The following is a 23839-nucleotide window of genomic DNA, read 5'->3' as shown; positions in this document are numbered from 1 at the left end:
CCATAGGTGGGAACCAATTCCATGATCTTCTTGGTGTGAGGTAACAGTGCTAACCACGAAGCCACCGTGCTGCCCATTGAAAGCTGCAAGAATTAATTGCACTAAGAAAGTGATTCTACTTGTAATGACACGTGGCATGGTGGCTTAGTGGTTAGCACTGCAAAAAGGTCATGGGGCCAAGTTATCCTTTCTGTATGGAGTTTGCATGCTCTTCCCATGTTTGCGTGCGTTCCCTCCAGGTGCTCTGGCTTCCTCCATCTTCCAAAGACATGCAGGTTATGTGAACTGGACACTTAATTTGGGCATAGGTGTACATGTGAGTGTAAATGTGCTTGTCTGTCTGTATGTGGCCGTGCGACAGACTGGCGTCATGCGCCCTGCCTCATGCTGTGTGACTGTTGGGTCAGATTCCAGCCCCTCAATGGAGTAAATGGGTACAGAAAATGAATGAATGACTGGAGTAATGACACTGCACGGGGAAATATAACAGGTGCAAATGTAAAAAACAGAGTTATAAAATACAGTGTGGCAGCATGAAAAAGGTGTAAAAAATGGTGGTAGTGATGTTGTGATGGGAACAGCACCTTCACTGTATCTAAGGTGGTGTTATAGAGCAGCATTTTACTGTGGTGTTATATGTTTTATTATAGGTGGGGTCATAGAGTCTGATAGCTGCTGGAATGAAGGACCTGTGGTAATGTTATGTCAAGCAGAATGGTGCAAGCGCTGGGGGTAAAATAAACAATTCCTTGAAATGTTTTCTGCACAACTTTTAATATCAACGGTAATATGTTACCAATTACTTCACTCAGTACTTGGAAAGTCACAAAAAAAAGGTCATGACATTCCTAGAAAGATTCTGCTTATTGCATTTTGGGGATGGATCATTCATAGGCAGAAAGAAAACAGCATTAGAGTCATAATATCAGAAGTGTATAGGTATATATGGCACAATAATGCTTATTGTAGAAAAATAAAATTCCTACTTTAAAAAAGCGCAGTAACTCATAGTTCCCACGTGGTAGCGCCCTTAGCTGAGAGTCTGTCTCGTGCAACAAGTAAAAAAAAAAGGGGGGGGGGGCACGGTGACGTTGCCTCTGAAGTTTGCTGTATTATGTTTAATGCAGATACACGCAATACATTGCAATACACGATGGCAATAAAGGACATTGCCTCTCTCTATGAACTGCGATTACTCTGAAAGATCGAATTGCGATTTCTTAGAAAGCGTCCGCGTGCAAGGACGAAGAGGTCGGAGGGTGACGCACGCGCTTCTGGCACGAGGGCGTGGAAGGAACCGCCTCGACCAATCACAGCCCAGTTCCTCGTCTTATAAATGCGCTGATGCCGAATTTCAGGACCGGAGAATTAGAAAGTCATTATTGGTGTAGAGTTCTGTAGTCCTTTGTAGGTGGCTGCCCTTCGGTTTTTATTTTCTCGTTTGTCCAGGTAAATATGGTTTCGTGTCTCCTCGCGCTTGAATTCTGTGACGCTGTCCGCACGCGCCGCCGGGTTTTTATTTTCGTTGTTAGAGACTACAATAATGTGGAAGCTTTTTTTTGTAATTTCATTATATTAATTATGTGGTAGAATCCGAGCCATAGTCTGCAGGAATGTGAAGTTTAATTCCATCTTTTTGTTGTTCATTAGTGATGTGCCGCATGGAATGAACGCGCCAATGATGTAACATTGCCTCAGTAACTCGTTGTAGCCATGGCGACACCAGCTCTGCTGACGTGGTTTTGCAATAATTTCCCCCCTTTTCGTGTAGTAGTGGTGTACTTTGATATGGTTTGTTTGTTTTTTTCATTCTTCTTCGTTTGAGAGGGGAAACTGTTGCATTTCCAGCTCATCCAGCCTTTGTAGGCCAAATCCGCGGCTAACTGGTGTTCCACGGAATTATGTAACCCGGTAGATTTTGTGCTCAGAGTAGAATTTGTTTCCGCTAATTGAGTATCGAAAATTACTTTACTCTGTTATGGAAGATCACATTAAGAGGTAGACCAAAGACTTTACAGTTCAGAACAGCATGATCCACTCTGACAAAGAAAATATATTGTTTTGTCGTTTTCTGGGACACGCGGGTTAAATAGTTAAGACTGATAGTTTATGCTGTTTTCAAGTTGTATGATCCCACATAGAGTTTTTAAACACTCTAAAATGCCTAAATGTTAAAAAAAATCTAATTATCTACAGAGGCAAGAATCTTAATCAGGTCTCAAAATCTGCTGGGTCACAGAATCTGGTTTAACACCAGTGGAGGCCACCTTCCTTTGTTTACAAAGTGGGGGAGGGAAAAGAGTGGAAAACTACATTTTCTTCTTCTGGAAGACCGGAACAATCACGCAGTAACCTCCCGTCCTGGTTAGGCGGCCTGGAATCAAATGAAAACACTGGTCTCACAACCTGTTGTCTTTTTCAGGTGTGTTACAGTAGCAAAAATGGCCACATCTGCAAGTGCCAGCTTGAGTAAAGCTGTCAAGAAGCATTACATGGAACTCCCTCAGGGGAATAAAGTCCAAGCTATGTACATTTGGGTTGATGGAACAGGAGAGGGACTCAGATGTAAAACCAGAACGCTGGATTATGAACCCAAAAGTGTTGAAGGTACACTCAGCCTTTAAGTAATAGCTTGTTCTTGACTCTTGCAAAAATATTTTCTAGGATATGTAACATGTTATGTATTGCATGTAACTGCTAGCAGTCGTGCAGTATGAAGCACAGCTGTCCTTTGTTGTGTAGATCTTCCGGAATGGAACTTTGACGGTTCCAGCACGTACCAGGCTGAGGGCTCCAACAGCGACATGTACTTGGTTCCTGCTGCCATGTTCCGTGATCCCTTTCGCGAAGATCCCAACAAGCTTGTCTTCTGTGAAGTGCTGAAGTACAACCGCAAACCATCAGGTACCAGCATGTCTTGGTCTGAAGTCTTCATGGTTAACAAATGTGGTAAAATAGTTAAAATTTGCTAAATGTTCTTCTGTAAAGTTGAATCCCCTGCCACAACTGCAAAACAATATTTTTAAGGTAGACCAACTCTAGAAGTAATATCTCACACTGCTGAAATGTTTTGGTACATTTGAAATTAATCTTAAAATTCATGTCTGAAGTTATTGCTTGCATAGTAGGGCAGCTCATCAGATTTTCTCAGTTAATTGATTAGTAGATTGGTGAAAATTATTAATCTGTTACAAAAGTAGCAATTAATTCAATAGTGGATTAGTTGTTGTAACTGTATTACAATGTTAAATTAAAAAATAAGACCAATTTTAGCTTGTCAGTTGAATTTGCTGCTTTTTCTGTTTCATCACTATGAATTCATATCTTTGGCTTTTGACTGGTTTTGTTAAGTCATTTGAATGTGTTAATTTGCTTCTTTTTGTGACTATAAAGCACTAATTGGTGAAAACATTGGCTTCAGCAAGACAATCTGACATATTACTTTGTGTTGGACAATGTGCACACATTACAGTATTACAGTCAGTGAATTGTTAAATGGTAAAAGGTCTGGTTCAAGGCCTCCAGTGTTCCATTCCCTTTGTACATCTGAAGCCATCCGGTATTAAACTGCCAAATCAACATGTGGGTTCATACTGGATTCACTGGGGCTACTCTAAGCAAAAGTGAAACCAAAAGAATTGCTTTTACATAATTTTTATAGAAAATGAGAAGAGATACTGAATAGATTGGACCAGTTCATCTCTTTACTGATGTCACTTTTTAAATTTAAAAAATTTTATTTGCAGAAACAAATCTTCGAATGAGGTGTAACAAGGTGATGAACATGGTCAAGGACCAGCATCCTTGGTTTGGCATGGAGCAAGAGTACACAATTCTTGGCACAGATGGACACCCTTTCGGCTGGCCATCGAATGGATTTCCTGGACCACAAGGTAAAGAACAAGTCCAGAAACTCATATGCGAATGAGGCCATACGTTTTGGTACAGCTGGGATAAAAAGCATTCAAACTCTATTTTTCCCAAAAGGTACATATTCCATCTTGTCTACCAGTATGTGTTCAGTCAGTTATGTCTCCTGTAAATAATAAAAATGTCTAAACTCCATGTAGTTATTTTAAAATGATGCAACTTAGCTTTAAATTTTGAGTTGGTCAGAACGTTACATATGACATTACTTTTCAAACTTTAAAAGACTGTTTGGCACAACTAGGGGTTAAATGCATGTCTGAATAACTGGCGCCACCTATTTATGGTGGATGGAATCAAAACAATTCAGCCAAGGCTTTGGAAGAAAAATTCAGGATCTCGACAAGCTGGGTTCCTTCATGGGTGCCATCTCAAGAGTCATGGTGCCGTGATCAACTTTACAGTCTTATTCTACAGAAATATTGAAAGCTTGGGATAATATACTTTACATGATTGAGGAAGGATGCTCAAAATGGCAAATATTTGTCAACGTGCAGTCATTAATCCAAAATTGTCAAAAGATTGGTGATCAGTTGTAAACATCTGTCATTGGTTGACAGCTTTTAGGATCATGGTGTTAAGTGCTTTTGAAGGTGAACAGTGTCACATAGCTACCAAAAGACTCCACTAAAAATCTGCCAAGGAGAACAAAACTTTAAATGTGTCTTATTAAATAAATCTCATCTCATTATTATCTTAAAATGATAAATGCTATCATTGTGTTTATGTATTTGTTGAATTAGCCAAAATTTAAGTTTGCTTGTTTTTAGTCCTGGTTTATATAAGCATATGGCCTTACTTGTGAATGTCAGTGTTGTGTTGCTTGGATGAAATGATTGTCGACTGGGTGGTTTTAACTAGTTTGTATTGTACAGGTCCCTATTACTGTGGTGTGGGAGCAGACAAAGCCTATGGCAGAGACATAGTGGAGGCCCATTACAGAGCCTGTCTCTACGCTGGAGTCCAGATTTGTGGCACAAATGCAGAAGTAATGCCTGCACAGGTAAATATGGAAAAACATCCTAAAATATCTTTTAAATGTAATGAACAGGCTTTAAAATTTGGAACTCATAACTTACTTTCGTTTCTCTTTCTGGACAGTGGGAGTTTCAGGTTGGACCTTGTGAGGGTATCAACATGGGCGATCATCTCTGGGCGGCACGTTTTATCCTGCACCGTGTGTGTGAAGATTTTGGCGTGGTCGCCACATTTGACCCTAAGCCCATCCCCGGAAACTGGAATGGTGCTGGCTGCCATACAAACTTCAGCACGAAAGAGATGAGGGAAGATGGTGGATTAAAGTGAGTGCCAGTTCATCAGTGGTTTGATTTGTGAGCATTGTTGCTTTAATCACATCAGCTCTGACGGGCACCCTGTTTATGTTTTCAGAGCCATTGAAGACGCGATTGAGAAGCTCGGGAAGAGGCACGAATACCATATTCGTGCTTATGACCCCAAAGGGGGGCTGGACAACGCCCGCCGTCTCACCGGTCATCACGAAACCTCAAACATCCACGAGTTCTCTGCAGGTGTGGCCAACCGTGGCGCCAGCATTCGCATTCCCCGTAATGTCGGGCAGGAGAAGAAGGGCTACTTTGAGGACCGCAGACCATCTGCCAACTGCGACCCGTATGGTGTAACGGAGGCCCTGATCCGCACGTGTTTGCTGAGCGAGGAAGGAGATAAACCTTTAGATTACTGAATGCCACTCCCCTCCTGACATTCTTTTCTTTAAACTAGTACAGTGTTTCCTCTTCTCCTACTGAGATGATTTAACCTGCATTCTAATGGCTTCAAGTTGGCTGGTCAACTTAAAACAAGGCAGTCTTGTCCTTGGTAGCGGTGAGCTGGTAATAGCAGGGTATCGTTACTCTTGCCTTCTGATGGGACTGGCCTTTTGTAACACTGTACATATTCTGTGCTGGATTTTCCTTTTTTGTCTCAGTGACTAAAATGAACTGAAGCGTAGTGCTGCTAAGGCTGGAAAGTAACTTTAAAAACAAAAAATTGTGGTGTACGGTTTAATTTCTTAACTTGCCTTTTCCAGTCTTCAGTGTTACTAATTTGATGATCTTATGACGTTTTGTTTTTAAATGGCAATGTTTGTATTCAGATTTTAACACATTGAATCATCTTGTTTGGTTGACGTTTGTACCCAGATGTTCATTGTGGTGGAGCTGTCCATGTGCCATTTGTAGAGTTCCTCAAGGAGTTTTATCCTTTTTGTTAGCTATGCTCTTGTAATGCACCTGACTTGTTCAAACATCAGCTTAGAGGATCTGATGTTTGTTTTTTTTTGATACATTTAAAACTTATTTTATCACAACATGCCTGTCTTGTGTCGTTACTTTAAACGAATGCAGCACGTGTGGTTCTGTCTCTCTGGTTTAACAGATTCTCCTGCCTAGAAAGACATTTGAACTTAAGTTCTGCTGTTAATCATGGTCACACATTCCATGTTAACTATCTTTAGCATCAAGTTCAAAACTAGTCCAAATGTTGCTGGACTGTGACCTAAAGCTGTGCAATGGATTTATGTCGACATACCTGAGTCTTTGTATGAACTCACGCAAGAAACCTGATGGTCTTGGTTATCACTAATTGGTACCATGATGGTGGTTATCTGCTTGATTTATTAACATGGGCTTTCTTTCCGTAACGAGATGTGTAAGGCATCATTTGACTCCTCTTAAACAAAAATCACCCAATAGTGTGCTACATATTTCATCCAGGAGGAGAAGATATACAACCCCTGGCAAAAATTATGGAATCACCGGCCTCGGAGGATGTTCATTCAGTTGTTTAATTTTGTAGAAAAAAAGCAGATCATAGACATGACACAAAACAAGTCATTTCAAATGGCAACTTTCTGGCTTTAAGAAATCAGGAAAAAAAAAATTGTGGCAGTAACAGTTACTTTTTTAGACCAAGCAGAGGGAAAAAATTATGGAATCATGAAAAAGAAAACGCTCCAACACATCACTAGTATTTTGTTGCACCACCTCTGGCTTTTATAACAGCTTGCAGTCTCTGAGGCATGGACTTAATGAGTAACAAACAGTACTCTTAATTAATCTGGCTCCAATTTTCTCTGATTGCTGTTGCCAGATCAGCTTTGGAGGTTGGAGCCTTGTCATGGACAATTTTCTTCAACTTCCACCAAAGATTTTCAATTGGATTAAGATCCGGGCTATTTGCAGGCCATGACATTGACCCTATGTGTCTTTTTGCAAGGAAATGTTTTCACAGTTTTTGCTCTATGGCAAGATGCATTATCATCTTGAAAAATGATTTCATCATCCCCAAACATCCTTTCAATTAATGGGATAAGAAAAGTGTCCAAAATATCAATGTAAACTTGTGCATTTATTGATGTAATGACAGCCATCTCTCCAGTGCCTTTACCTGACGTGCAGCCCCATATCATCAGTGACTGTGGAAATTTACATGTTCTCTTCAGGCAGTCATCTTTATAAATCTCATTGGAACGGCACCAAACAAAAGTTCCAGCATCATCACCTTGCCCAATGCAGATTCGAGATTCATCACTGAATATGACTTTCATCCAGTCATCCACAGTCCACGATTGCTTTTCCTTAGCCCATTGTAACCTTGTTTTTTTTTCTATTTAGGTGTTAATGATGGCTTTCGTTTAGCTTTTCTGTATGTAAATCCCATTTCCTTTAGGCGGTTTCTTACAGTTCGGTCACAGACGTTGACTCCAGTTTCCTCCCATTCATTCCTCATTAGTTTTGTTGTGCATTTTCGATTTTTGAGACATTGCTTTAAGTTTTCTGTCTTGACGCTTTGATGTCTTCCTTGGTCTACCAGTATATCTCCTGTTGTATCTCCTGTTCTTTTCAACCCAATGTGGGTAAATGTAGATGTCAAAGAAATGCTTATTTTGTAAAACTCAAAATAAATGATCAATCAGTCAATATGTATGTATATGTACGTGTATATGTGTGTGTATATATGTATATGCATATATGTAGTATGTATGTGTATATATGTATACATGTGTGTGCGTGTATATATACATAACATTCATATTATTGGTATGTTTCTGTTCTTATTCTTAAGCTTATTCGTAGCTTTGGAGGCCAGGCTGGGCGAATTGGAGACTCGGCTCCGCACCGTGGAAAATTCTACAGCTAGCCAGGCCCCTGTAGTCGGTGCGGACCAAGGTAGCTTAGCCGCCGTTAGTTCCCCCCTGGCAGATCCCGAGCAGCCGGGAAAGCAGGCTGACTGGGTGACTGTGAGGAGGAAGCGTAGCCCTAAACAGAAGCCCCGTGTACACCGCCAACCCGTTCACATCTCTAACCGTTTTTCCCCACTCGACGACACACCCGCCGAGGATCAAACTCTGGTTATTGGCGACTCTGTTTTGAGAAATGTGAAGTTAGCGACACCAGCAACCATAGTCAATTGTCTTCCGGGGGCCAGAGCAGGCGACATTGAAGGAAATTTGAAACTGCTGGTTAAGGCTAAGCGTAAATTTGGTAAGATTGTAATTCACGTCGGCAGTAATGACACCCGGTTACGCCAATCGGAGGTCACTAAAATTAACATTAAATCGGTGTGTAACTTTGCAAAAACAATGTCGGACTCTGTAGTTTTCTCTGGGCCCCTCCCCAATCGGACCGGGAGTGACATGTTTAGCCGCATGTTCTCCTTGAATTGCTGGCTGTCTGAGTGGTGTCCAAAAAATGAGGTGGGCTTCATAGATAATTGGCAAAGCTTCTGGTCTTGTTAGGAGAGACGGCATCCATCCCACTTTGGATGGAGCAGCTCTCATTTCTAGAAATCTGGCTAATTTTCTTAAATCCTCCAAACCGTGACTATCCAGGGTTGGGACCAGGAAGCAGAGTTGTAGTCTTACACACCTCTCTGCAGCTTCTCTCCCCCTGCCATCCCCTCATTACCCCATCCCCGTAGAGACGGTGCCTGCTCCCAGACTACCAATAACCAGCAAAAATCTATTTAAGCATAAAAATTCAAAAAGAAAAAATAATATAGCACCTTCAACTGCACCACAGACTAAAACAGTTAAATGTGGTCTATTAAACATTAGGTCTCTCTCTTCTAAGTCCCTGTTGGTAAATGATATAATAATTGATCAACATATTGATTTATTCTGCCTAACAGAAACCTGGTTACAGCAGGATGAATATGTTAGTTTAAATGAGTCAACACCCCCGAGTCACACTAACTGTCAGAATGCTCGTAGCACGGGCCGGGGCGGTGGATTAGCAGCAATCTTCCATTCCAGCTTATTAATTAATCAAAAACCCAGACAGAGCTTTAATTCATTTGAAAGCTTGTCTCTTAGTCTTGTCCATCCAAATTGGAAGTCCCAAAAACCAGTTTTATTTGTTATTATCTATCGTCCACCTGGTCGTTACTGTGAGTTTCTCTGTGAATTTTCAGACCTTTTGTCTGACTTAGTGCTTAGCTCAGATAAGATAATTATAGTGGGCGATTTTAACATCCACACAGATGCTGAGAATGACAGCCTCAACACTGCATTTAATCTATTATTAGACTCTATTGGCTTTGCTCAAAAAGTAAATGAGTCCACCCACCACTTTAATCATATCTTAGATCTTGTTCTGACTTATGGTATGGAAATAGAAGACTTAACAGTATTCCCTGAAAACTCCCTTCTGTCTGATCATTTTTTAATAACATTTACATTTACTCTGATGGACTACCCAGCAGTAGGGAATAAGTTTCATTACACTAGAAGTCTTTCAGAAAGCGCTGTAACTAGGTTTAAGGATATGATTCCTTCTTTATGTTCTCTAATGCCATATAACAACACAGTGCAGAGTAGCTACCTAAACTCTGTAAGGGAGATAGAGTATCTCGTCAATAGTTTTACATCCTCATTGAAGACAGCTTTGGATGCTGTAGCTCCTCTGAAAAAGAGAGCTTTAAATCAGAAGTGTCTGACTCCATGGTATAACTCTCAAACTCGTAGCTTAAAGCAGATAACCCGTAAGTTGGAGAGGAAATGGCGTCTCACTAATTTAGAAGATCTTCACTTAGCCTGGAAAAAGAGTCTGTTGCTCTATAAAAAAGCCCTCCGTAAAGCTAGGACATCTTTCTACTCATCACTAATTGAAGAAAATAAGAACAACCCCAGGTTTCTTTTCAGCACTGTAGCCAGGCTGACAAAGAGTCAGAGCTCTATTGAGCTGAGTATTCCATTAACTTTAACTAGTAATGAGTTCATGACTTTCTTTGCTAACAAAATTTTAACTATTAGAGAAAAAATTACTCATAACCATCCCAAAGACGTATCGTTATCTTTGGCTGCTTTCAGTGATGCCGGTATTTGGTTAGACTCTTTCTCTCCGATTGTTCTGTCTGAGTTATTTTCATTAGTTACTTCATCCAAACCATCAACAAGTTTATTAGACCCCATTCCTACCAGGCTGCTCAAGGAAGCCCTACCATTATTTAATGCTTCGATCTTAAATATGATCAATCTATCTTTGTTAGTTGGCTATGTACCACAGGCTTTTAAGGTGGCAGTAATTAAACCATTACTTAAAAAGCCATCACTTGACCCAGTTATCTTAGCTAATTATAGGCCAATCTCCAACCTTCCTTTTCTCTCAAAAATTCTTGAAAGGGTAGTTGTAAAACAGCTAACTGATCATCTGCAGAGGAATGGTCTATTTGAAGAGTTTCAGTCAGGTTTTAGAATTCATCATAGTACAGAAACAGCATTAGTGAAGGTTACAAATGATCTTCTTATGGCCTCGGACAGTGGACTCATCTCTGTGCTTGTTCTGTTAGACCTCAGTGCTGCTTTTGATACTGTTGACCATAAAATTTTATTACAGAGATTAGAGCATGCCATAGGTATTAAAGGCACTGCGCTGCGGTGGTTTGAATCATATTTGTCTAATAGATTACAATTTGTTCATGTAAATGGGGAATCTTCTTCACAGACTAAAGTTAATTATGGAGTTCCACAAGGTTCTGTGCTAGGACCAATTTTATTCACTTTATATATGCTTCCCTTAGGCAGTATTATTAGACGGTATTGCTTAAATTTTCATTGTTACGCAGATGATACCCAGCTTTATCTATCCATGAAGCCAGACAACACACACCAATTAGCTAAACTGCAGGATTGTCTTACAGACATAAAGACATGGATGACCTCTAATTTCCTGCTTTTAAACTCAGATAAAACTGAAGTTATTGTACTTGGCCCCACAAATCTTAGAAACATGGTGTCTAACCAGATCCTTACTGTGGATGGCATTACCCTGACCTCTAGTAATACTGTGAGAAATCTTGGAGTCATTTTTGATCAGGATATGTCATTCAAAGCGCATATTAAACAAATATGTAGGACTGCTTTTTTGCATTTACGCAATATCTCTAAAATCAGAAAGGTCTTGTCTCAGAGTGATGCTGAAAAACTAATTCATGCATTTATTTCCTCTAGGCTGGACTATTGTAATTCATTATTATCAGGTTGTCCTAAAAGTTCCGTAAAAAGCCTTCAGTTAATTCAAAATGCTGCAGCTAGAGTACTGACGGGGACTAGAAGGAGAGAGCATATCTCACCCATATTGGCCTCTCTTCATTGGCTTCCTGTTAATTCTAGAATAGAATTTAAAATTCTTCTTCTTACTTATAAGGTTTTGAATAATCAGGTCCCATCTTATCTTAGGGACCTCGTAGTACCATATCACCCCAATAGAGCGCTTCGCTCTCAGACTGCAGGCTTACTTGTAGTTCCTAGGGTTTGTAAGAGTAGAATGGGAGGCAGAGCCTTCAGCTTTCAGGCTCCTCTCCTGTGGAACCAGCTCCCAATTCAGATCAGGGAGGCAGACACCCTCTCTACTTTTAAGATTAGGCTTAAAACTTTCCTTTTTGCTAAAGCTTATAGTTAGGGCTGGATCAGGTGACCCTGAACCATCCCTTAGTTATGCTGCTATAGACGTAGACTGCTGGGGGGTTCCCATGATGCACTGTTTCTTTCTCTTTTTGCTCTGTATGCACCACTCTGCATTTAATCATTAGTGATCGATCTCTGCTCCCCTCCACAGCATGTCTTTTTCCTGGTTCTCTCCCTCAGCCCCAACCAGTCCCAGCAGAAGACTGCCCCTCCCTGAGCCTGGTTCTGCTGGAGGTTTCTTCCTGTTAAAAGGGAGTTTTTCCTTCCCACTGTAGCCAAGTGCTTGCTCACAGGGGGTCGTTTTGACCGTTGGGGTTTTACATAATTATTGTATGGCCTTGCCTTACAATATAAAGCGCCTTGGGGCAACTGTTTGTTGTGATTTGGCGCTATATAAAAAAAATTGATTGATTGATTGATTCTTTCGGATTTGTGTGTGTGCAGAATAAATCCATTCATTCATTGTTTCATCTCAGCTTTGCTGTGGTGGTGCACAGAGGAAAATACTGTCCGTGTCAGAATACTTACAAAGTTGACCGCATGCTCTTCGAGCTTTGTCATCTTTTAACATGCAATTCCAAAACCTCCTTTGATTACTGCTAGAATGTTTGTCTTTTGATCATACTGGTTCTGTAGTTTGTATTCATTCTGTAGCGTATTCTTCCTTCGTAAGGGGTTTGGGTAATACCTTTCCTCCTATTGTGCAAAATTTACCCACCTCCTTTACCACGCTGAAGCTGTTGTTCCACCAGGTGGAGCTGTAGAGCCACTCTGAAAAACAATATAATGAGATCTGATGTGTGAGAAAGTAAGTATGTGAAAGAAGTATGTGAGAAAGATCAAGTTTTCGTAATCTGAGAAAGGGGCAGAACTGGCCAAATAAAACTAAAATACACTAAGATAAGATAAGATAAGACTTTAATGTTCCCAATACTGGGAAGTTCACTTGTTACAGCAGCATAGCCAAAAAAGAGGTAGGCAGCAGGATGCAAATCATACAAAAAAGGAGAAAATACATAAGTAATTTATTTATTTAACCAGTTAGAGTTTGAGATCTCTTTTATGAGGGAGACCTGGACAATTATAAAGTTTACAGTCCACTTAACCTGCATGTGTTTGGATGTGAGAAGAAGCCAGAGAACCCAAAGGGAACCCCACGCAAACACAGGGAGAACATGCAAACTCCACACAGAAAGGCCATAGGTGGGAACCAATCCCATGACCTTCTTGGTGTGAGGTAACAGTGCTAACCACGAAGCCACCGTGCTGCCCATTGAAAGCTGCAAGAATTAATTGCACTAAGAAAGTAATTCTACTTGTAATGACACGTGGCATGGTGGCTTAGTGGTTAGCACTGCAAAAAGGTCATGGGGCCAAGTTATCCTTTCTGTATGGAGTTTGCATGCTCTTCCCATGTTTGCGTGCGTTCCCTCCAGGTGCTCTGGCTTCCTCCATCTTCCAAAGACATGCAGGTTATGTGAACTGGACACTTAATTTGGGCATAGGTGTACATGTGAGTGTAAATGTGCTTGTCTGTCTGTATGTGGCCGTGCGACAGACTGGCGTCATGCGCCCTGCCTCATGCTGTGTGACTGTTGGGTCAGATTCCAGCCCCTCAATGGAGTAAATGGGTACAGAAAATGAATGAATGACTGGAGTAATGACACTGCACGGGGAAATATAACAGGTGCAAATGTAAAAAACAGAGTTATAAAATACAGTGTGGCAGCATGAAAAAGGTGTAAAAAATGGTGGTAGTGATGTGATGTGATGGGAACAGCACCTTCACTGTATCTAAGGTGGTGTTATAGAGCAGCATTTTACTGTGGTGTTATATGTTTTATTATAGGTGGGGTCAGAGTCTGATAGCTGCTGGAATGAAGGACCTGTGGTAATGTTATGTCAAGCAGAATGGTGCAAGCGCTGGGGGTAAAATAAACAATTCCTTGACATGTTTTCTGCACAACTTTTAATATCAACGGTAATATGTTACCAATTACTTCACTCAGTACACTGTGTGCTTGGAAAGTCACAAAAAAAAGGTCATGACATTCCTAGAAAGATTCTGCTTATTGCATTTTGGGGATGGATCATTCATAGGCAGAAAGAAAACAGCATTAGAGTCATAATATCAGAAGTGTATAGGTATATATGGCACAATAATGCTTATTGTAGAAAAATAAAATTCCTACTTTAAAAAAGCGCAGTAACTCATAGTTCCCACGTGGTAGCGCCCTTAGCTGAGAGTCTGTCTCGTGCAACAAGTAAAAAAAAAAAGGGGGGGGCACGGTGACGTTGCCTCTGAAGTTTGCTGTATTATGTTTAATGCAGATACACGCAATACATTGCAATACACGATGGCAATAAAGGACATTGCCTCTCTCTATGAACTGCGATTACTCTGAAAGATCGAATTGCGATTTCTTAGAAAGCGCCCGCGTGCAAGGACGAAGAGGTCGGAGGGTGACGCACGCGCTTCTGGCACGAGGGCGTGGAAGGAACCGCCTCGACCAATAACAGCCCAGTTCCTCGTCTTATAAATGCGCTGATGCCGAATTTCAGGACCGGAGAATTAGAAAGGCATTATTGCTGTAGAGTTCTGTAGTCCTTTGTAGGTGGCTGCCCTTCGGTTTTTATTTTCTCGTTTGTCCAGGTAAATATGGTTTCGTGTCTCCTCGCGCTTGAATTCTGTCCGCACGCGCCGCCGGGTTTTTATTTTCGTTGTTAGAGACTACAATAATGTGGAAGCTTTTTTTTGTAATTTCATTATATTAATTATGTGGTAGAATCCGAGCCATAGTCTGCAGGAATGTGAAGTTTAATTCCATCTTTTTGTTGTTCATTAGTGATGTGCCGCATGGAATGAACGCGCCAATGATGTAACGTTGCCTCGGTAACTCGTTGTAGCCATGGCGACACCAGCAGAGAGCTTTGCTGACGTGGTTTTGCAACAGTTCCCCCCCTTTTCGTGTAGTAGTGGTGTACTTTGATATGGTTTGTTTTTTTTCCTTCTTCGTTTGAGAGGGGAAACTTGCATTTCCAGCTCATCCAGCCTTTGTAGGCCAAATCCGCGGCTAACTGGTGTTCCACGGAATTATGTAACCCGGTAGATTTTGTGCTCAGAGTAGAATTTGTTTCCGCTAGTTGAGTATCGAAAATTACTTTACTCTGTTATGGAAGATCACATTAAGAGGTGGAGCAAAGACTTTACAGTTCAGAACAGCATGATCCACTCTGACAAAGAAAATATATTGTTTTGTCGTTTTCTGGGACACGCGGGTTAAATAGTTAAGACTGATAGTTTAGCTAGTTTATGCTGTTTTCAAGTTGTATGATCCCACATAGTTTTTAAACACTCTAAAATGCCTAAATGTTAAAAGATAATCTGTAATTATCTACAGAGGCAAGAATCTTAATCGGGTCTCAAAATCTGCTGGGTCACAGAATCTGGTTTAACACCAGTGGAGGCCACCTTCCTTTGTTTACAAAGTGGGGGAGGGAAAAGAATGGAAAATTACATTTTCTTCTTCTGGAAGACCGGAACAATCACGCAGTAACCTCCCGTCCTGGTTAGGCGGCCTGGAATCAAATGAAAACACTGGTCTCACAACCTGTTGTCTTTTTCAGGTGTGTTACAGTAGCAAAAATGGCCACATCTGCAAGTGCCAGCTTGAGTAAAGCTGTCAAGAAGCATTACATGGAACTCCCTCAGGGGAATAAAGTCCAAGCTATGTACATTTGGGTTGATGGAACAGGAGAGGGACTCAGATGTAAAACCAGAACGCTGGATTATGAACCCAAAAGTGTTGAAGGTACACTCAGCCTTTAAGTAATATCTTGTTCTTGACTCTTGCAAAAATATTTTCTAGGATATGTAACATGTTATGTATTGCATGTAACTCCTAGCAGTCGTGTAGTATGAAGCACAGCTGTCCTTTGTTGTGTAGATCTTCCGGAATGGAACTTTGACGGTTCCAGCACGTACCAGGCTGAGGGCTCCAACAGCGACATGTACTTGGTTCCTGCTGCCATGTTCCGTGATCCCTTTCGCGAAGATCCCAACAAGCTTGTCTTCTGTGAAGTGCTGAAGTACAACCGCAAACCATCAGGTACCAGCATGTCTTGGTCTGAAGTCTTCATGGTTAACAAAAATGTGGTAAAATAGTTAAAATTTGCTAAATGTTCTTCTGCAAAGTTGAATCCCCTGCCACAATTGCAAAACAATATTTTTAAGGTAGACCAACTCTAGAAGTAATATCTCACACTGCTGAAATGTTTTGGTACATTTGAAATTAATCTTAAAATTCATGTCTGAAGTTATTGCTTGCATAGTAGGGCAACTCGTCAGATTTTCTCAGTTAATTGATTAGTAGATTGTGGAAAATTATTAATCTGTTACAAAAGTAGCAATTAATTCAATAGTGGATTAGTTGTTGTAACTGTATTACAATGTTAAATTTAAAAATAAGACCAATTTTAGCTTGTCAGTTGAATTTGCTGCTTTTTCTGTTTCATCACTATGAATTCATATCTTTGGCTTTTGACTGGTTTTGTTAAGTCATTTGAATGTGTTAATTTGCTTCTTTTTGTGACTATAAAGCACTAATTGGTGGAAAACATTGGCTTCAGCAAGACAATCTGACATATTACTTTGTGTTGGACAATGTGCACACATTACAGTATTACAGTCAGTGAATTGTTAAATGGTAGAAGGTCTGGTTCAAGGCCTCCAGTGTTCCATTCCCTTTGTACATCTGAAGCCATCCGGTATTAAACTGCCAAATCAACATGTGGGTTCATACTGGATTCACTGGGGCTACTCTAAGCAAAAGTGAAACCAAAAGAATTGCTTTTACATAATTTTTATAGAAAATGAGAAGAGATACTGAATAGATTGGACCAGTTCATCTCTTTACTGATGTCACTCTTTAAATTTAAAAAATTTTATTTGCAGAAACAAATCTTCGAATGAGGTGTAACAAGGTGATGAACATGGTCAAGGACCAGCATCCTTGGTTTGGCATGGAGCAAGAGTACACAATTCTTGGCACAGATGGACACCCTTTCGGCTGGCCATCGAATGGATTTCCTGGACCACAAGGTAAAGAACAAGTCCAGAAACTCATATGCGAATGAGGCCGTATGTTTTGGTACAGCTGGGATAAAAAGCATTCAAACTCTATTTTTCCCAAAAGGTACATATTCCATCTTGTCTACCAGTATGTGTTCAGTCAGTTATGTCTCCTGTAAATAATAAAAATGTCTAAACTCCATGTAGTTACTTTAAAATGATGCAACTTAGTTTTAAATTTTGAGTTGGTCAGAACGTTACATATGACATTACTTTTCAAACTTTAAAAGACTGTTTGGCACAACTAGGGGTTAAATGCATGTCTGAATAACTGGCGCCACCTATTTATGGTGGATGGAATCAAAACAATTCAGCCAAGGCTTTGGAAGAAAAATTCAGGATCTCGACAAGCTGGGTTCCTTCATGGGTGCCATCTCAAGAGTCATGGTGCCGTGATCAACTTTACAGTCTTATTCTACAGAAATATTGAAAGCTTGGGATAATATACTTTACATGATTGAGGAAGGATGCTCAAAATGGCAAATATTTGTCAACGTGCAGTCATTAATCCAAAATTGTCATAAAAGATTGGTGATCAGTTGTAAACATCTGTCATTGGTTGACAGCTTTTAGGATCATGGTATTAAGTGCTTTTGAAGGTGAACAGTGTCACATATCTACCAAAAGACTCCACTAAAAATCTGCCAAGGAGAACAAAACTTTAAATGTGTCTTATTAAATAAATCTCATCTCATTATTATCTTAAAATGATAAATGCTATCATTGTGTTTATGTATTTGTTGAATTAGCCAAAATTTAAGTTTGCTTGTTTTTAGTCCTGGTTTATATAAGCATATGGCCTTACTTGTGAATGTCAGTGTTGTGTTGCTTGGATGAAATGATTGTCGACTGGGTGGTTTTAACTAGTTTGTATTGTACAGGTCCCTATTACTGTGGTGTGGGAGCAGACAAAGCCTATGGCAGAGACATAGTGGAGGCCCATTACAGAGCCTGTCTCTACGCTGGAGTCCAGATTTGTGGCACAAATGCAGAAGTAATGCCTGCACAGGTAAATATGGAAAAACATCCTAAAATATCTTTTAAATGTAATGAACAGGCTTTAAAATTTGGAACTCATAACTTACTTTTGTTTCTCTTTCTGGACAGTGGGAGTTTCAGGTTGGACCTTGTGAGGGTATCAACATGGGCGATCATCTCTGGGCGGCACGTTTTATCCTGCACCGTGTGTGTGAAGATTTTGGCGTGGTCGCCACATTTGACCCTAAGCCCATCCCCGGAAACTGGAATGGTGCTGGCTGCCATACAAACTTCAGCACGAAAGAGATGAGGGAAGATGGTGGATTAAAGTGAGTGCCAGTTCATCAGTGGTTTGATTTGTGAGCATTGTTGCTTTAATCACATCAGCTCTGACGGGCACCCTGTTTATGTTTTCAGAGCCATTGAAGATGCGATTGAGAAGCTCGGGAAGAGGCACGAATACCATATTCGTGCTTATGACCCTAAAGGGGGGCTGGACAACGCCCGCCGTCTCACCGGTCATCACGAAACCTCAAACATCCACGAGTTCTCTGCAGGTGTGGCCAACCGTGGCGCCAGCATTCGCATTCCCCGTAATGTCGGGCAGGAGAAGAAGGGCTACTTTGAGGACCGCAGACCATCTGCCAACTGCGACCCATATGGTGTAACGGAGGCCCTGATCCGCACATGTTTGCTGAGCGAGGAAGGAGATAAACCTTTAGATTACTGAATGCCACTCCCCTCCTGACATTCTTTTCTTTAAACTAGTACAGTGTTTCCTCTTCTCCTACTGAGATGATTTAACCTGCATTCTAATGGCTTCAAGTTGGCTGGTCAACTTAAAACAAGGCAGTCTTGTCCTTGGTAGCGGTGAGCTGGTAATAGCAGGGTATCGTTACTCTTGCCTTCTGATGGGACTGGCCTTTTGTAACACTGTACATATTCTGTGCTGGATTTTCCTTTTTTGTCTCAGTGACTAAAATGAACTGAAGCGTAGTGCTGCTAAGGCTGGAAAGTAACTTTAAAAACAAAACAAGAATTGTGTATGGTTTAATTTCTTAACTTGCCTCTTCCAGTCTTCAGTGTTACTAATTTGATGATCTTAATGATGTTTTGTTTTTAAATGGCAATGTTTGTATTCAGATTTTAACACATTGAATCATCTTGTTTGTACCCAGATGTTCATTGTGGTGGAGCTGTCCATGTGCCATTTGTAGAGTTCCTCAAGGAGTTTTATCCTTTTTGTTAACTATGCTCTTGTAATGCACCTGACTTGTTCAAACATCAGCTTAGAGGATCTGATGTGTATCGTTTTTTTTTTGTTTTTTTTTGATACATTTAAAACTTATTTTATCACAACATGCCTGTCTTGTGTCTTTACTTTAAACGAATGCAGCACGTGTGTTTCTGTCTCTCTGGTTTAACAGATTCTCCTGCCTAGAAAGACATTTGCACTTAAGTTCTGTTAATCATGGTCACACATTCCATGTTAACTATCTTTAGCATCAAGTTCAAAACTAGTCCAAATGTTGTTGGACTGTGACCTAAAGCCGTGCAATGGATTTATGTCGACATACCCGAGTCTTTGTATGAACTCACGCAAGAAACCTGATGGTCTTGGTTATCACTAATTGGTACCATGATGGTGGTTATCTGCTTGATTTATTAACATGGGCTTCCTTTCCGTAACGAGATGTGTAAGGCATCATTTGACTCCTCTTAGACAAAAATCACCCAATAGTAGTGTGCTACATATTTCATCCAGGAGGAGAAGATAGACAACCCCTGGCAAAAATTATGGAATCACCGGCCTCGGAGGATGTTCATTCAGTTGTTTAATTTTGTAGAAAAAAAAAAGATCAGACATGACACAAAACTAAAGTCATTTCAAATGGCAACTTTCTGGCTTTAAGAAATCAGGAAAAAAAAATTGTGACAGTAACGGTTACTTTTTTAGACCAAGCAGACGGAAAAAATTACGGAATCACTCAATTCTGAAGAAAAAATTATGGAGTCATGAAAAAACGCTCCAACACATCATTAGTATTTTGTTGCACCACCTCTGGCTTTTATAACAGCTTGCAGTCTCTGAGGCATGGACTTAATGAGTGACAAACCGTACTCATTAATCTGGCTCCAATTTTCTCTGATTGCTGTTGCCAGATCAGCTTTGGAGGTTGGAGCCTTGTCATGGACAATTTTCTTCAACTTCCACCAAAGATTTTCAATTGGATTAAGATCCGGACTATTTGCAGGCCATGACATTGATCCTATGTGTCTTTTTGCAAGGAATGTTTTCAGTTTTTGCTCTATGGCAAGATGCATTATCATCTTGAAAAATGATTTCATCATCCCCAAACATCCTTTCAATTGATGGGATAAGAAAAGTGTCCAAAATATCAATGTAAACTTGTGCATTTATTGATGATGTAATGACAGCCATCTCTCCAGTGCCTTTACCTGACATGCAGCCCCATATCATCAATGACTGTGGAAATTTACATGTTCTCTTCAGGCAGTCATCTTTATAAATCTCATTGGAACGGCACCAAACAAAAGTTCCTGCATCATCACCTTGCCCAATGCAGATTTAAGATTCATCACTGAATATGACTTTCATCCAGTCATCCACAGTCCGCGATTGCTTTTCCCTAGCCCATTGTAACCTTGTTTTTTTTCTGTTTAGGTGTTAGTGATGGCTTTCGTTTAGCTTTTCTGTATGTAAATCCCATTTCCTTTAGGCGGTTTCTTACAGTTCGGTCACAGACGTTGACTCCAGTTTCCTCCCATTCATTCCTCATTTGTTTTGTTGTGCATTTTCGATTTTTGAGACATATTGTTCCTTCGTCTACCAGTATGTTTGCCTTTAACAACATTCCCATGTTGTTTGTATTTGGTCCAGAGTTTTGACACAGCTGACTGTGAACAACCAACATCTTTTGCAACATTGCGTGATGATTTACCCTCTTTTAAGAGTTTGATAATCCTCTCCTTTGTTTCAATTGACATCTCTCGTGTTGGAGCCATGATTCATGTCAGTCCACATGGTGCAACAGCTCTCCAAGGTGTGATCACTCCTTTTTAGATGCAGACTAACGAGCAGATCTGATTTGATGCAGGTGTTAGTTTTTGGGATGAAAATTTACAGGGTGATTCCATAATTTATTCCTCAGAATTGAGTGAGTCCATATTTTTTTCCTCTGCTTGGTCTAAAAAAGTAACCGTTACTGACTGCCACAATCTTTTTTTCTTGATTTCTTATAGTGTTTCTTAAAGCCAGAAAGTTGCCATTTGAAATTACTTTCGTTTTGTGTCATGTCTGTGATCTGCTTTTTTTCTACAAAATTAAACAACTGAATGAACATCCTCCGAGGCCGGTGATTCCATAATTATTGCCCGGGGTTGTGTATATATATATATATATATATATATATATATATATTTTTTTTTTTTTTTTTGCCTCAATCTTTAAAACATAAAGGAGCAGATTTACAAATTATACCTAAGGTGGACATTTAGGTCAGACTGCCACGTAATGTAGAAAAGTGGCAATCACTTAAGATTTTGGCCATTTTTGAATATTGAATAAATACTGCAGCCAGTCTGCTCTGTGTCAGCCTGGTCCTGACAGATCTTAGAAGCTAAGCTGCACAGCATCTGGTTAGTACTTAGATGAGAGACCTCTTCGGAACACCAACGGCTGTGTGCGTTTCTCCAGGAGTTGCATCAGGAAGGGCATCTGGTGTAAAACTTGTGCCAAATACCAATGCAGATCTGGCTATATCTGCTGTGGCGACCCTGAACAATAACAGGAGCAGCTGAAGTGACAACAATTTTGGTAAATACCAAACTGACTTAAGCTAAAACTTGTGGTACAGTCACATTAGCGACAAAATTATTCCGCCGTCTTGGATTATTTTGAGCGACCAATCAGCTGGCATCACGCTGTCTATTCACTCGGATTGCCAGTCGCTGTGTTTTGTCACTTTGCATTTACATAAAATAGACTTTAAATCTATTTTGGCCTCACCGGCAGAGCAGCCGCTGTCTTGTGCCACTGCAAAGCGCCCACTCTGAAAATGAATGGCATGTTGCTGCACTGCCTCTGTCGCTTGTAGCTAACATGGCCAGAGCCTTAACATAAAACTTTCAGCTACACTGAGTTGAAACTGCCCGTGAGTGTAAATTCTTTGGAATTCCGTCGGTAACAACACTGACCTGACATCAGTGACTGATGTTCGTATTTTCATAGCAGGTGAATTTGGCCTTGGCTAATTAGTGGATGCCTTGTTCCTGCAAGGCTTTAATGTCGAACGATATGGTAGCATTCTAGCCAATTTATAACATATGCATTGTGTTTTAGCATTGCTGAGTGAAGTTGGGGCACCACTAAAAGGTTAAGTTTGCACCAAGGTGATCTAGCCAGGGTTAAAAGATCCACATTTGTGTCCTTGTAAATCATGGCTCTAGGATTAACCTTTAACCTGTCTCGCTAACCTCACCCTCCTTTTAGTTATGGCTCATTGCACCCCTAATTCGTTCACTAAGTTGGCCATACTAAGTACACTAAAATTCTAATTCCTCTAGAGCCCTGTTCAGACTGGGGTTGGCAATCTGGCTCACCTTCTAGCCAGATAGTGTTCAGACCTGTTTTTCAGATCCGGCTCATTTTACACATGTGACCAAACTCAATCCGGCTCAAGCTGAAAGAGATGTGTGTGGCAGTGAGAGTGTGGCGGTGTTTGCATCTGGATGTGGACATGCCAGTGCGAGGGTGTGATCTGGACGTGTGTGACACATAGAAGCGAACACACCTGGTGGATTTTCTTGGCGAGAAGACACCAGAGAGAAAGAAGGTTGTTTGCTGTCATCACTGTTGCAGCCGAACTGAGAACCACCACAGCGGAGAGGATGCTGTGGACACACAAACGTAGTGAAGAAGTTTGACATGATCTACAAGCTAGCCAGAGTCTAGCCACATTTTTGTGTTCAGACCTTGGCAGATCCTGGTCATATGGAAAGCAATCTCGCTTAACTTTGATATGTGCCCTTCAGATTCAGAAAAAAAAATAAATTATCTGGCTCCAGCCAGATTGCCAACCCCAGTCTGAAAGGGGGTCAAAGTCTAGTCCCTGTGGCCCTGCTTTCTCTCACCAACCAGTCTTTCAGCCTGACACAGATAAAAGCAGCAATTATGGTTCCCAGTGGGAGGTTACTGGAAACTTGTGATTGTCAGACTGTTGGTGTTTGTAGCAGTAGTCTGAGGATAATGTTCCCAAAAGTGCTACATCATAAACAGCATACTTTTTTTTCCCCTTCACATTCAACAAAACTGTTCTGTCTGGATCATACTGGCTAAACACAGAAAAGCAGTAATTAGGACAATGGCTCAAGCCCTAAACTTCAAACAGGTTTCTTATGAGCCTGGCACTTTGTTTTATAACGGAGCACAAAAAGTGCAGAATACAGTGGGACTTAAATTTCCATAAAATTTCTGATTTGCATTGTTTTTAATGTAATGTCATTGTCACAGATTACACTTGAGTTGTCCAATTTATTTAGTATTTAGTAATTATTTAGTATTCCAAAATTGCTGGTCTGCTCTGCTGTTGTTCCAGGTGGCCAAGCACAACATGCAGAGCTATGGCAATTGCGTCCTCTGTGGATCTGTTTGCCTGGTATGCAAACTGGTAGGAGTCGAGTGGGGGGGTCTTTGATGTGCTGGAGAACCAGTCTCTCAAAGTGCTTCATTATTACAGGTGTGAGAGCTACAGGGTGGTAGTCACTGAGGCTGGTTGTGGGTGACTTTTAGGTACAGGGATGATGCCGGACAGCTGGTGGGCACATTCTCTGAGCGCTTTGCCAGGTACTCCGTCTGG

At 40.7% G+C, this 23839-nt stretch overlaps 2 protein-coding genes across 3 annotated transcripts; both read left to right on the top strand.

The window, feature by feature from the left end:
* The first annotated feature begins 1313 nt into the window (after nt 1–1313).
* On the top strand, nt 1314–6255 carry LOC117522458 (glutamine synthetase). Its single transcript, XM_034183869.1, has 7 exons — nt 1314–1449; nt 2423–2607; nt 2743–2904; nt 3747–3893; nt 4803–4930; nt 5029–5228; nt 5317–6255. The coding sequence occupies exons 2-7, from the start codon at nt 2442–2444 to the stop codon at nt 5627–5629; spliced, it is 1116 nt and encodes a 371-aa protein (XP_034039760.1). The 5' UTR covers nt 1314–1449; nt 2423–2441; the 3' UTR covers nt 5630–6255.
* Nucleotides 6256–8721: 2466 nt separating this feature from the next.
* LOC117522457 (glutamine synthetase) lies at nt 8722–18942 on the top strand. Of its 2 annotated transcripts, XM_034183868.1 has the most exons (8): nt 8722–8727; nt 9161–9164; nt 15477–15663; nt 15799–15960; nt 16806–16952; nt 17864–17991; nt 18090–18289; nt 18378–18942. In XM_034183868.1, exons 3-8 carry the CDS (start codon nt 15498–15500, stop codon nt 18688–18690), a joined length of 1116 nt encoding a protein of 371 aa, XP_034039759.1. In that variant the 5' UTR covers nt 8722–8727; nt 9161–9164; nt 15477–15497; the 3' UTR covers nt 18691–18942. The 2 variants fall into 2 exon arrangements, with proteins under 2 accessions (XP_034039759.1, XP_034039757.1); XM_034183866.1 differs by lacking the exons at nt 8722–8727; nt 9161–9164 and adding an exon at nt 14387–14504 and having other exon boundaries at nt 15479–15663.
* The last annotated feature ends 4897 nt before the right edge of the window (nt 18943–23839 follow it).

Source organism: Thalassophryne amazonica, chromosome 12, assembly GCF_902500255.1.
Source record: "Thalassophryne amazonica chromosome 12, fThaAma1.1, whole genome shotgun sequence".
NCBI classification, from domain to species: domain Eukaryota; kingdom Metazoa; phylum Chordata; class Actinopteri; order Batrachoidiformes; family Batrachoididae; genus Thalassophryne; species Thalassophryne amazonica.
This window is presented reverse-complemented; position numbering and strand designations above follow the sequence as displayed.

What these genes read in the sequence shown, in the direction of transcription:
- LOC117522458 (XM_034183869.1), top strand. Translation starts at nt 2,442, where the DNA reads ATGGCCACATCTGCAAGTGCCAGCTTGAGTAAAGCTGTCAAGAAGCAT. An exon ending in TGAACCCAAAAGTGTTGAAG is followed by an intron (nt 2,608 to 2,742) that starts GTACACTCAGCC and finishes TTTGTTGTGTAG; the next exon opens with ATCTTCCGGAATGGAACTTT. An exon ending in GTACAACCGCAAACCATCAG is followed by an intron (nt 2,905 to 3,746) that starts GTACCAGCATGT and finishes TTTTATTTGCAG; the next exon opens with AAACAAATCTTCGAATGAGG.
- LOC117522457 (XM_034183868.1), top strand. Translation starts at nt 15,498, where the DNA reads ATGGCCACATCTGCAAGTGCCAGCTTGAGTAAAGCTGTCAAGAAGCAT. An exon ending in TGAACCCAAAAGTGTTGAAG is followed by an intron (nt 15,664 to 15,798) that starts GTACACTCAGCC and finishes TTTGTTGTGTAG; the next exon opens with ATCTTCCGGAATGGAACTTT. An exon ending in CAGAAGTAATGCCTGCACAG is followed by an intron (nt 17,992 to 18,089) that starts GTAAATATGGAA and finishes CTTTCTGGACAG; the next exon opens with TGGGAGTTTCAGGTTGGACC.